Below are 14,491 nucleotides of genomic sequence, written 5' to 3' on the forward strand. Positions count from 1 at the left end.
GGTGTTTCTATGGAGGAAGGCAAAGTTGAACCATGCAAGCATAGTTACAATATCCCTGATCGGTTTCTGAATAATCAATGCTGTCACTGGGGAACGTGCAGGGGAAGCAATGAGACAAGCCCTGCACAAAGACTTTCAGGAGCGATGGGCAGTGTTTGAAAGACTGAAGGAGAATTGTTAGGGCCAAAATTTTACTCTTGGTGGTACTTGGGACCAAATGCTGATCAAGGCCTGACTGAAGAAAAGACAGAATGCATCCTATAGGGCGTTTCCTGTGATCGAATTTCCTTGCCTCGCACAATAAGAAATACGCTCTCAGTGTGATGGTAGACTTTGCAAGATGTCAATTTCCCAGCAACAAAATTGTAGCGATAGAATCAGCTAAACCCCTAGCCTAAAGTCAGTGACTGAGAAGCAGGGTGGTAAACGGGTACTTGAGACAGAAAGTCCAGGTGATCTGGAAGAACCCACAAAGTCCACCAGAAGCTTGACAAGGTCCAAGAACCATGTTTGCCTGGGTCATTTAGGTGCAATTACAATCACTGGTATGGCCTCCTTCTGGATTCTATGAAGCAGGTGAGAAAGGAACAGGAGCAGAAAGAAGCTGCAGAGGAGAGGTGTAGATTAGGTTAGACTGATCCCATGGAGTCACCAGTGCATCCACTACAGTAGCTAGAAGATTCCTTGACCTAGATACAAACTTGGTCAGTTTGTTAATAACCTGGAAGCCAAGAGGCCCACAACCAGCATTCCCCACCAGGTTGTTGACTCAATAGTTCTCCCACCAATTTTCCATGCCTAGAATGTGTATAGCAGACAGGGCTGGAACATGAAGTTTCACCCAAGCCAGACTGATTGGCTTCTCTTTCAGCTGTGGGACTCCTAGTTCCTTCCAAAAGGTTGGCTTAAGTAATAGCGATGGTATTGTCCAACTGAATCCTGGTCCAATGACCATGCAGATCAGGGATTTCAAACTATTTCAGTGTAGGCCACATCAGCAGTATGATTGTCCTTAGGTTGCATCTCTGGTGCATTGTGTACAGAGTGCAGGCTTAAGGGGTGCGCCATGCACAGTGTGCAACCCCCTCCCATTTCTCTCTCCTACCTGCCTCTAGTACCTCCCTGTGTAGCCAGCTCATCTTCTGGGGTCACCCACAAGCACTCTTGGCTCCTCCTCTTCTGTGTGCCACCATAGGAAGCCCCTTTCTATGGTGGCACACCTGTTGGCTTGTTCCCAAGCTGAGCTGTGTGTGTCCATTGACACACACCATGCAGACTGACCCCACCCCAATGGCTCCCACTGCTGTCTCAGAGCCTGTGAGGAGAGGGAGAGAGAGACTGTAGATGGGCACAGCGTTGGATCAAGATAGTACTCAGGAAAGTAAAAAGGAGCGATACAAGTAGTGGGACATTTTTTATCTTAATGCAGGGAATGCATAAAGGTAAGAAATATCCAGCTTTCAGAACCAAACCCACATTTGTTTGCCTTTTTTATTTTTTATTTTTTATTATGTCAGACTCGTGGACAAATGATTTATTGCAATGAAGACATGTCATCAGATTCTAAATTGTCATCCAAGTTTTGTTTTTTTATAGGTTTTTCCTTGACTGCTTGACTGAGAACTATTTAAAAGACCTCTCAATGAAAATTGTGTGTTCAATTACATTTATAAAACATTTGTTTCGTAAAAACCATGCGGATGAAAATTGTGTGTTTTGCAAAAAAAAAACAAAAAAACTCAGAGGTCCTAATCAAACAAATGCATCAGCAAACACAATTGATGTCGGATTATCTCACCTCTTTAGCCACATAAGGGATAGGGTTGCCCCAACCTTCGGCCATTGTGGCCCATGCATCTCCTTTTCCCCTTCCAAAATCTGCTGTAGTGTTTTGAACTTGGTAGGGTTGGTTTCATATACTTCACGTATTTTCTAGCATAAAGCAAAAAAAATAAAAAAAAATTATTTTACATTTGGACAATGCATCTTAGAACCAATTTAATGATATCTGCCATCTAATTCATATTATGTCTTACAGGGATCAAACATTGGCATGGAGCCACAAAAGCAAACCTGTCTGAATGAATATGGTAGGAAAGGAATATGAAATATAAAAAGGGAGATAGAACAGGAACAGTAAGGACATGGGAAAAAAAAAAAAAATAAGGAACTAAAGAGAAGGCAAGGAAAAAAAATAAAAAGCAACCGCCGGATAACTTGTCTCTCCTGGACTCCAACATCAGCAAGGGGAAGCAGAATCCAGATGCTGCAAGACAATACCCTTTCTAAAAGGGACACTGTAGAACTCGTAAAAAAATGTACTTGATCAAGCATAGTTTTTAGTGTTTTTACCTCTTTTGCTCATTAGTTAAAGCAGAACTACACTGCCTCTGAGCACCACAAGCTAAACCTGCATTTTCATTTTCAACATTCAAAGCAAACTCCCCCCATCCATCCATGTCTCCATGCTTTATTTTGCTAATAAATCACTTGGAAAAACATCCCCTAGCACTTCTGGCTGTGGTCATCTTGAGTAAGGGCAGAGGATTCATGTAGCATTTAATTCCCGGAATCCATCTGCCCTTAAACAGGCATGCAGGCAGGAGGGGGAGAAGGGGTTTTCTCAGCTAAACACGCCCTCCTGAGGGCTCCTGGGATGTATGACATCTATTGCCTAGGCCTGGAAATTAGGAAGTAACTGAAGAAGAAATAAAAAAAAAAAAATACAGATAGGAAAGTATATAACATGTACTTGTTTTATCTATTTTCTAATGCTAGCAGTACAAGAATTAGAAATAGTCAACGTTGACTGGGAGAAGTTCCACTTTAACAAGGAGTAAGGATAGGTTTACATCTATTTCGCATTTTTGTGGGTGTTTTTATGCGCATTTGAGGCATTTTTAGTTTTGGCCGATGTTGATGTTGCCAGGAGGTGGTCTCTGTTGTCATGCAGGAAAAACGCAGCAAAAAAAAAAAATGTATGCACGTTTGACGAGACTATTGAAGTCTATGAAGCAAAAACGCACTGTGCGGTGTGTAAAAAAAGTGTTGGTCTCTTTCCCAAAAAAAAATGAATTGCAGGAAACTGCATAGCTGTGAACAGAACTCATAGGAAAGAAGGAATAATGGATTGTAGTACATTTATGCAGATCTGCAATTGCACAAACGTGAACCTAGCCTTAAAGTGGTTGTAAGTCTAGTTGCACCACTTGTATGGTGTAACGATGCATACTAGCCCATTAATGCAGGGAACAAAAAAAAAAAAAGGTAAAACCAATAAGGACCATAGGGCAAGTACATGGATTGAAAACTGGCTACAGGGGCAAGTTCAGAGGGTGGTGATAAATGGGGAATACTCTCAATGGTCAGGGGTGGTAAGTGGGGTCCCCCAGGGTTTGTGCTGGGTCCAATCCTATTTATTTTGTTCATAAACGACCTGGAGGATGGGGTTCAATCTCTGTATTTGCTGATGACACCAAGCTAAGCAGGGCAATAACTTCTCTGCAGGATGTGGAAACCTTGCAAAAGATCTGAACAAATGAATGGGGTGAGCAACTACATGGCAAATGAGGTTTAATGTAAAAATAATGCATTTGTGTGGCAAAAATGTGAAGGCAATCTATACACTGGGGGGAGAACCTCTGGGGGAATCTAGGATGGAAAAGGACCTGGGGGACCTAGTAGATGATAGGCTCAGCAATGGCATGCAATGCCAAGCTGCTGCTAACAAAGAAAACAGAATATTGTCATGCATTAACTACTTTCGGACCGCCCACTGTCGTTATACGTCGGTAGTTTGAAGAGGAATATCGTAATGGCAGCAGCTAGCTGCCATAACCCCAGTATCTTCCTCTTCAGCAGGCGTTCCGCTTTCAGATAAAAGGGGTCTCTGGCGAATTTTCCGCAAGATCACTTTTATTGATGGTGGGAAAGGGGGGCCCCCCCCTCCGGCACCCTCCACTGCTTTCCGGAGATGTCGGCAGCGGCGGAGGCGATCGGATGTTTTCCCTAGTCTCTCCATATCATTGCAGGACTTCTGCCCATAGCTCTTAAAAAGGGGCCATTTTTTTTTTTTATCTTTTTATTTATTTATTTTTTTTGCATTTTAGTGTAAATATGAGATCTGAGGTCTTTTTGACCCCAGATCTCCTATTTAAGAGGTCCTGTCAGGCTTTTTTTTCTATTACAAGGGATGTTTACATTCCTTGTAATAGGAATAAGTGTGACATTTTTTTTTTTTTTTAAATAGTGTAAAAAAAAAAAGTATGCATGTCCCGTCCCGACGAGCTTGCATGCACAAGCGACCGCATACGTGAGTAGCGCCCGCATATGAAAACAGCGTTCAAACCACATGAGTGAGGCATCGCCGCGATCGGTAGAACAAGAGCAATCATTTTAGCCCTAGACCTCCTTGATAACAAAAAATGCAACCCGTAGAATTTTTTAAATATCGCCTATGGGGATTTTTAAGGGTAAAAGTTTGTTGCAATTCCACGAGCGGACACAATTTTATAGTATGACATGCTGGGTATCAATTTACTCAGCGTAACATTATCTTTGATCTGCTGGTACTGAATAGAAACCACTCCTAATATCTGTACCACCACTGCGCCAATGAATAATTAAATAAAATGTGAATACGCTGCCACTTTAGTGAATATGAATTAACAAAAAAAAATAAAAAATCACACCCACCCTTCAATATTTAAACTCACTTTTTAAACTCACATGTTAAAAGAAAAGTACCAACATCAAAATAAAATGTCAAAGCACACTGCAAACAATGGCTCAGCGGTGCACTGCAGTCACGGAGGACTCAAAGTGTGCACTTTAGCTCTCACCCACTCCAAGGCCCCTGCTCTTGGCGTCCGTGTATTAGTCACAGCAAGCAGCGTCTCACGTCAATGGAGTTGATTTCCGTGTAGCCACGCCCCTGCCAGAATCCCAGGAAGAAGTCAGTGACAAAACATGTTGGGGCCATGGCTACACGGAAATCAACTCCATTGACGTGAGATGCTGCTTGTTCTAATACACTGACGCTGAGAGCAGGGGCCTTTGAGGGGGCAAGAGCTAGAGCGCACACTTCGAGTCCACCGTGACCGCAATGCACCAATCCAAGGTCTCAAGGCCTTTCATCAATCCAATCTTACTCCAGTTAAAATGAAAAAAAAAAAAAAAAAAAAAAAAAATGGGCATAATGACCGAATGCTTTTTCGAAAAATGTGAACACATAGCCGACTTCCTCCACTGCTTCTGGACTTGTCCTATAGTACAGAACTTCTGGGTGAACATGGGTGCATTTCTCTAATAGCAATCACTGGTGCTAAACAACTTGAGGATATGCCACTGTTTCCAAGATGTACAGTTCTCATATTAAATAATCTTGAATGGCAGCATGCTGTCCCAGTTGACCATTAGCCAGGTTCCTTGACTACCAGCCCAACAGAATGTCACCGATGGGGAGGTCCTCACTGCTTTGTTACATAGATGCTCAATTTTTATAAAGTTCATTTCAAAAGGGACTGGATGAAGCATGTACACTTTCTTGCATTTGATTTGGATGACCTAAAATCACAAGTATAACATACTCCAGGGACTAGTTAAAAGTAAAAAATATAAATTTTGCAGTTATAAATCAAAAATCCCATATAAAATATTCCTATTAATTGTATGCAGGTATTTAAAAAAATAAAAATGCAATTTACGGTAATGAATGTATATATCCCACAGCATACTTCATAATAGGTACTCCACATCAAGAGGCACTTGGTAAACTATGGGGGAGATTTACTAAAACTGGTGGACACAGAATCTGGTGCAGCTGTGCATACTAACCAAAACAGCTTCGGGGTTTTATTGTCATAGCTTAACTGAACAAGCTGAAGTTAGAAGCTGATCGTTGCTATGCACAGCTGCACTGGATTCTGTGTTTTCCCGTTTTAGTAAGTCACCCCCATTGTGTTTTTATTTTTTTAGGCTCCTGAGCGCGCCGCAGTTAATGGCGATATACCGCAAGTGGCTGCTCCCGTGCGCATGCACGGGAGTGACATCATCGCGGCTCAGACGAATGATAGCGCTGGAGCAGCGAGACCCACCAAGAAGATGGATGCTCCGTACTATAGGGGACAGCGGTGACTTCGCTGGCTCCTGTGTCAGGTAAGTGACACATAATGGACTACTATGCAATGCATAGTAGTCCATTATGCTTTACCTTTGCAGGGAATCAAAGAGGAAGTAAACTCATCAGGGTTTACTTCCTCTTTAACAAAGCTCTGAGGCAAACTTCAGAACATATCACTAAAAGCCTCATAAAAGAGATGAGAGGTGGGTAGTCGCACTGAAGTGCTGGAAAACAGAGTGGATGAAATAGAAATTTCAGCACAGGAATACATGTCTGAACTGGATAATCATAAGGAGGAAAATCTAGCTTTGCAATCAAAATGAGAAGATTTTGAGAATAGGGCTAGACGCTCCAATATTAGAATCAGAGGTATCCCAGAGTCAGTGACAGACCTGCCAACTACCATTACTGCCTTATTTCAGGAACTTCTGCCTACATTGTCAGCAGAACGTTTTGAAATGGATAGAATCCATCGTACTCTTTCACCTAAAAAAGTAGACGGTCCCCCACACGATATAATCGCAAAGTTTCATTTTTATCGCACTAAGGAGAATCTGCTAGCAGCAGCAAGAGAAAGAAATGAACTATCTTTTCAAGGACAGAAGTACCAACTATTTGCTGATCTCTCTCAACTCACTATAAAACAAACGCCGAGCAATGAAAACGCCTACTACTAATATTACAAAATCATCACATAAACCATCAATGGGGATTCTCCTTTTCTTTAGGATTTGCATGCAAAGGCTCAAAATTCATCTGCAGATCAGAGGCAGAACTACAGCAAACTCTACAAAATCTGCATTTAATGGATACCATGTCTGATCTTGATTCCCCACACAGACGATCAGCGTCAGCATCTTCACAAAAAACCTCCAAACTTTCTGGAAACAACGGAAATCATTCCCACTCTCACAAAAGAAGTCGTTTGGATTCCCCTCCTCAGCAAACTGAAGAAAACACAGACTGAACAATTTAAGCTGTTCCCCTGACCCGCTATTATATTTGAATCATAATTTACCTACCCATTATTCACCTATTCACATGCCCATTCATTTTGAAACCCGGATGAAAACTCATTTGACTTCCTAAATTCAAAACATAATATTGCAACTCCTAATCTGAGTCTACGTGTTATGATATAGAACATAATTATATATATATATATATATATATATATATATATATATATATATATATATATATATATATATATATATATATACATACACACACACACACACACACACACACACACACACACACATTCATATTCTTATGTATTGAACACATGTAGTTCAACATATAAGTTGGCTCAAATACAAACATGATCGGCTAAATGAACGTTTGTTTGTTTAATGCTACATTTAATTCCCCTTTCCCCATATTATATTAATATATATATATATTTTTTTTTTGGGGGGACCAATCCCTTCAAGACTAAATTGGAAGGTCTTATTTGATTTTATTCTATTTTATTTTATCTTTGGGGGGAGAATGAAAAAAAATGAATGTTCAGGGAATCAACATACCACAAAAAAAGAACAAAAGCATTTTGTTCTTTTCAAGTTAAGGCTCATATAATATGCCTACAAGAAACTCACTTTACAGAAAATTCTACGCCTAAATATACGAGTCCTTTTTACCCTCAAGTCTTTACAGCCTCGGCCAGCATCAAAAAAAGGGGTACCCTTATAGCCTTCCACAGATCTACCCCGTTCTTAATCAAATCAGAAATGAAAGACCCTGAGGGGCATTATCTCATTATTACTGGTCACATTATGGATAATGCGGCAACAATAGTATCATACTACGCTCCTAATAGACAACCAACCCCATTTTTTTCACACTTTTTACAAAGTAGTAAATACTCATAAAATGGGTACGGTCATCATATGCGGTGACTAACCAGGTCCTCCTCCCATTTCTAGACAAAAATCGCCTTATATGCCCTCTCGCAACTCAAGCAATCAGATTAGATTAGAGCCAACAGTCACTGGAATAGAACTAGGTGGAATTCATCATAAACTTAGCTTATTTGCTGACAATATTTTATTGTTCCCGTCATCTCCTCAGGTTTCAGGCCCAAATCTAATACCTATTCTCAACATATTTGCTGCCATATCAGGGCTACAGATAAACTCCAAAAAATGTATAGCATTAAATATATCACTTTTCAACAATAGAACTAACCTCAGCAAAAGTAGCACTCCCTTTCACATGGGCAGCGAGATCAATTCAGTTTTTAGGCATTCACCTTACAGCCTCTTTATCAGACTTATACTCTGCTAATTACCCTAACATTTTAAAACACATTACAAACCTAATGAACAGTTGGTCCCACCTTCCCATCTCATGGTTGGGGAAAATAAATGTTGCTAAAATGTTGATTTTACCCAAATTACTATATTTAGAGTATTACCGATTGCAGTCCCCGCTCACTACTTACGTATTATCTAGAAAAGAGTATCTAAGTTTATTTGGGGATCTTCAAAGCCACGTATCCCTCTCAAAATATTATACTTGCCTAAAAATTTAGGTGGTCTGGGAGTACCAAATTATGCTACTTACTATAGAGCAGCTCACATAGCTAGTTTAACTAAATATCACGCCACTCAGGAAATTCCTTTATGAGTATTGATAGAGGCTTGTGATTGTGACCCTTTATAGATCTCCAATATATTATGGTTACATTCCAAAAATCGTATTGGCTTAAGTAATCCTATTACTAAACATTACTTATCCCTCTGGGAAAGGCTTAAATTTAAATATAAATTGCAATCTCCGCACAAACCCTCCTCTCCTTCAAAACTCCAACATTTTACCCAGCATGGATTTATCCTCTCTCTTTTAAAGCATGGTCTTCTTTAGGTATACGGAACTTCCACAACTTTGTTAACTCGTCATCTTATCTCTTTTCCATCTCTCTGCAAAGTAAACGGTATTCCTCAATCGGAATTGTTCCGATACTAATAATTAAAAAATTTCTTCACACCTAATACCATTTCTGATGTACCTTTGACCCACTTAACCAGTTTTGACTACACATGCAAGAACGAACCACTTGCTAGAGAACGAATTTCCTCCCTCTACTCTCAATTACTAATAAACTCTTATAAAGATATACCTACTTATGTGCAAAAATGGGAGGAGGACTTGGAATACACACTAGACGAGGCAGAGTGGATTAAAATTTGGTACTACTCGGTGGTAGTTAGTACCTGCCAAAATCGCTAAATTTACCCCTGGATACTCAGATCACTGTTTTCGGGGCTGTTTGGAAAAACGTACATATAAAACACATTTGGTGGTCCTGTCCAATAGTACAGACATTTTGGAAAGAAATATTTACATATGCCTCCAAAATGTTCAATATTATCCTTCATCCTAACTCTACGACGACACTACTATGCCTAAAACCAGAGTGTCTAACTCATGCCCAATTTAAAAAACGATTTGTATTTTTGCTCACAGCAGCAAAACAAACTGTGGCGAAAGCTTGGAAAACCCCCTCTTTACAGTTGGCCGAGACCAAACAAAGAATGAATAATTTTATGATACACACTAAAATGGCTGCTATTTAACAAAACCAAATACCTACATTTCTTAAACTATGGCAGCCTTGGTTAGAACATTTCTTACCATTATCATTCAATGATATTGTTTTACAGCCATGGTAGAGGATTTAAACTTATGCCAACAATACTGGTTAGACTGACTTCTGGATCGACCCGGTGGACCCCTCTTTTCATTTATTTTACCTTTTTTACTCTTCCTCTTATTCTTCCTCTCTCTACTCTGTCTCTCTTTACACCTTATGATTTAGCTATACCTTCGGTTACAAAGAAATCATTAGTAATGTAACACATTTCATTATATCAAGATTATTCAGGAAATCTTTAGTTTTTTCATACTATAATTAAAATATAAATATTAAATAATATTTGAATGTCTTCATCAATATTGGTTTAGTTCATAATTGTTAGCTAATTAGTTCAATTTTTCACAATGCTTTACCCCACGATCAATTCTATAATTGTAAGCACATATGATTACTACATAAGTATTCTGAATTGTACAATGCTCAATATTAATTTATTGTACTCAATTTCATTGAACTTAATAAAGTATTTTTGACAAGGAAAAAGTACCGTTATATTTTTTGAAATATCAGCTTTGATTGGAGAAAAGACGGCAGATCCAAGGCAGTCTGAAAAACAGAAAAGAAACAAATGTTAATCAATTAACAGGCTTGTTCTTTTTGGTACCTAAATTTCTGAAGCATGGGTTATTGGTTCTTCAAAAATGAGGGACAGCCTGCAATATAATTAGTGAGATTCTGAGTGAAATGGACGTATCCCAGCATAGGTACTCTTTCCGAATCATAAACCGAGTAAAGTACAGTGGACAAAATAATTCTACTAGCAAGAGAAAATTGAATTCTGAAGAAGAGAGAAGAAAGAAGAAAATCTAGATCTACAAAATCTGTGATGAGGTGTGACTTTTCGTTTCCATTTTATATTTGCAGGTTTAAAAATAAAAATAAAATTATAAAAAAAATTTCTGAAATAGCTAGCATAGCCAGTGTCTCTTTACTTTTAACTTTATGCTACCAGAAGGCATAGTATTGTCGCCTACACATGATTGGACTTTCTGGCAGACTAGGTCCGACGGTCTTCACAACAGACTTTCGGCTGAGTTCCGTCGGACTTTCCGAACGAACTTGGCCAAACACGAACGTACTAAGTCTGCTTAAAAGTCCGTTCGTTTTGAATGCGATGACGTAAACAGGACTAAACAAGGAAGTTCAATAGCCAGTAGCTTCCCTTGCGTCGTATTTGGTCCGTCGGACCCAGCACACAGACTAATGGTTTCCTGATTTTAGTCCGTTGGATAGATTTGAAACATGTTCCATTTCTAGGTCCGTCAGATTTTGCTTTTCTAAAAACAATCGGACTAGCCCACACACGATCGGATTTTCCGATGGACTAATCCCTTCAGACCTAGTCTGCCAGAAATTCCGGTCGTGTGCACACGGCATTAACACTATATTGACCCCACAGGGTGACCACGCTATAGTGGCAGTTTTAACACATTTCAGAAAATCAACATCGAGGATGAGCCATTTCGTTTTCCTAAAAATGTCTCACCATATCCAAATTTTCTCGGTTTGGTCTCAAAAGTAACCAGCGTAACTTTTAAAAGGGGTCAAGACAATACCTGTAACCATTTATACCAAAAAAACTTTTAGTAAGCCGAAGCTCAAGAGCACAAAGGTAACCCAGGAGATCTCACACACACACACACACACACACACACACACACACACACACACACACACACACACACACACACACACTTTAGCAATTTCTCATCTTCTGCTCATGCCTCAGTTTCCATCACTTGGCTGCATTCACACCCCTGGTCTCTGCTCAGATATTCAAGCCTGAATGCATCGATGTCCCACAACAGTGGAAAATTACCTAGTGAGCCCTGTCTTTTGAATGCAGCCATCGGCATCCACACTGTGAATAAATAATGAGTTAAATCCTAATTTCTGTGGCTGCGGGTCAGAGTGGAATGGCCTACTGTATCAAATTTATTTCATTATTTTTTTTGGCGTCTGTAACAAAAGGAATGATACCTGATCAGGCAACGCTACAGAGAAGGGCCGGCAGGTATCAAGTAACCTTCTAACATGGCTTGCCTATTGTGAGGCTGCTAATCAACACCTAGTACACACCTGATGGAGGTAAAATCACACAAGAACACCCATAAACTTTGCTAGTTGTAGTGAATTATAATAATAGATATAGAGCTATCTATCTACACATTATATATATATATATATATATACATACATATACACATATATATATATATATATATTTTTTTTTTTTTTTTATTACAACTCAGGGATGTACCATGCCACCCTGTAAAGCAAAAAGAACAACAGTAATACAAGACACACTGCCTCCCAGTGCATTAGTAACCCAGCCTCGGTCCCACCTGGCAAACTAGAAGTGGTCTGTCAGATAAGTACGAGTGGTCTGCCAGATAGGAGGCAGGATGGGTTGCTAATGCAATGGGAGGCAGTGGGTCTTCTATCACTGTTGTATGTATGATGTAGGATCTAAAACGTTCTTGGACCATTGTCCTTGTTATTATGAAGTGTATGTTATCTGGGACTTTTTGCTTTATAAGGTGGCATGATCCATACCAGAGTTTAAGAATGGGATGTCCCATTCCATTTTTTGCAAGCTACAATGAAGAAATCTGTAGCAATGTTACATGCAATGGTTTTGGGTATACCAACCAGTATATATGTGAACTATTTCCTGCTTTGCCAAAACCATGAATGTGGTTATTTTAACATGTTTTTAAGGATTGTGGAATTAAAAGAAGTAAAATGTTTTTATATTAAGGGGTTTATGGACTTTTTTGATTGCCTTTAAAATACCAATAATGGATTTACACATTGAATATATAGTGCTGAGGGATGATGGCAACCCATTTTTCCCTAGCAGAGTCAACTATATTACTTGTTTATAACGTTTTTTTTTACCTCTCATTTTACTAGGACGTTAGCTAAATGGAGAATGGCAAGCCAAGCAATAAAGCCATCAGTGACCTGCCCATGGATTGGTACTGGAACTTTTAGGTCAGTCCTCGGAGCGCTATAGGATGCCCCAGCCTGTACTGGAGAATCAGAGCATAAAAACAGAAGGGTTGAATGGCTCATCTCACTCGCAGGTTCATTAGTTAAAGTCACAAGGGAAAGTGTCCTCTAGGTGAAGGCACATGCTTTATACATGAGGATCCCCAGACATCTGAGCACTCAAATAACACAATGAGACTTCTCAGTGTAAGTGAGACAGATGTACAGCAATCAGATCATCAATTGTAGATCAGACTTGACAGATCAGATGGTGACAGGCACAGGTTGACTTTCTAACACATTTATTTTCAAAGGCCTTGGAAACCTACACCCAATACAGCTTCAAAACAGAGCTCCCCAACCCATTTCCCAACTGAATTTAATCAGTGGTGGTGATCTAGTTGTAGTATGAAATAGCAGGGCATGGAAAAACCTTTCTAAACAGGGGAAGTTCATAGGAACTGGATAGCAATTGGTTGGCTCAATGGCAAGATGTTTAAATAGAACAGAACAGGTTTTCACATTAAATAAAAATAAATAAATAAATTTAAAAAAAAGGGGGGGGGGGGGTAGGAAGGGCACAAACTTGAGTGTTGAGGTTTTGCTAACTGCCAGCACAACAAGGATCTTTAATCATCGTCCAAAGGTTTTCATCACATCAAAGACAAGTGCAATGTTTCACAGCCACGCAGGGCCCCTTCGCCAGGCATGCGATGACGAAGAGGTCCTGCGTGGCTGTGAAACTTTGCACTAGTCTTTGTGATGTAATGAATGCCTTTGGACGACGATTGAAGATCCCTTGTGTGCTGGCGAATATGTACACTTTATTGAGGTTTCCAGTATCCAGCTGGTAATGGTTACAGCACCCTGTAGTCCAACACCGTTGGACTACAGAACACCTCCCCATTAGGTTAGTGAGAACAGGCGATGGGAAGGTGTTCTGCAGCAGAGAACCAATGTTGAGCCCATAACAGTATGGGATTACACAGAGCAGTGTGTTGTCAGATAAAACATGGGGAAATTGTCTATGTATTGATGTCCATGTTTTCTCTAATATACATTTTTACTTCAAGCCAACAAATTCTTCTAGGTACAGGAGGTACACAGTTTTTGAAGGAATTCGGCAGGTAGATTGTTCCAAACATTGTGGAGAATGAACCACAGAGCTTCCGTGAATGTAGGCTGCCTCAGGATCTTCGGTCTCTATGTAATCTCAGACAGGCTCGATGTTGACGCTTAATCAGCGGCAGGAGAGGGCCCACCCCTCCCGCCACGTTCCGGTGCCCTACGCTGCTTACCGGAGCTGTCAGCAGAGGCAATGGGATCTTCTCCCTTGCTGGGTATTGAGACGAGTGAGGGGAAGATGTCCCCCACCTGTCTCCATACAACTGCAGGGCAGAAAAGCGACATCAAAAAGGTCACCTCCACCCATAGCTCTTAAAAGGCCCATTTTTTTAATTGTATTTTAGTGTAAATATGAGATCTGAGGTCTTTTTGACCCCAGGTCTCATATTTAAGAGGTTCTGCCATGCTTTTTTTCATATTACAAGGGGTTTACATTTCTTGTAATAGGAATAAAAGTGATTACTTTTGTTTTTTTTGTTTTTTTAAAGAACAGTGTAAAAAAAAAAAAAAAGGTAAAATAAAAAAAAATTAAAAAAAAGTTTCTCTCTTAATTTAAACATGCCCCATCCCCCCGAGCTCGCTTGCAGAAG

At 39.8% G+C, this 14,491-nt stretch overlaps 1 protein-coding gene across 1 annotated transcript in view; it reads right to left on the reverse strand.

The window, feature by feature from the left end:
- The window catches only part of GLTP (glycolipid transfer protein), a 105,793-nt gene that overhangs the window by 16,681 nt on the left and 74,621 nt on the right, over nt 1–14,491 (reverse strand). Inside the window, exons 2-3 of the mRNA XM_077461331.1 lie at nt 10,270–10,328; nt 1,799–1,932 (exon numbers count right to left, since the gene is read on the reverse strand). Of these exons, the coding sequence (XP_077317457.1) occupies nt 1,799–1,932; nt 10,270–10,328 (193 nt within the window). The remainder of the gene's footprint in view (nt 1–1,798; nt 1,933–10,269; nt 10,329–14,491) is intronic.

This window comes from Lithobates pipiens, unplaced genomic scaffold, assembly GCF_037356315.1.
Source record: "Lithobates pipiens isolate NorthernLeopardFrog02 unplaced genomic scaffold, aLitPip1_a1.2 Scaffold_3, whole genome shotgun sequence".
In the NCBI taxonomy this organism is placed as follows: Eukaryota; Metazoa; Chordata; class Amphibia; order Anura; family Ranidae; genus Lithobates; species Lithobates pipiens.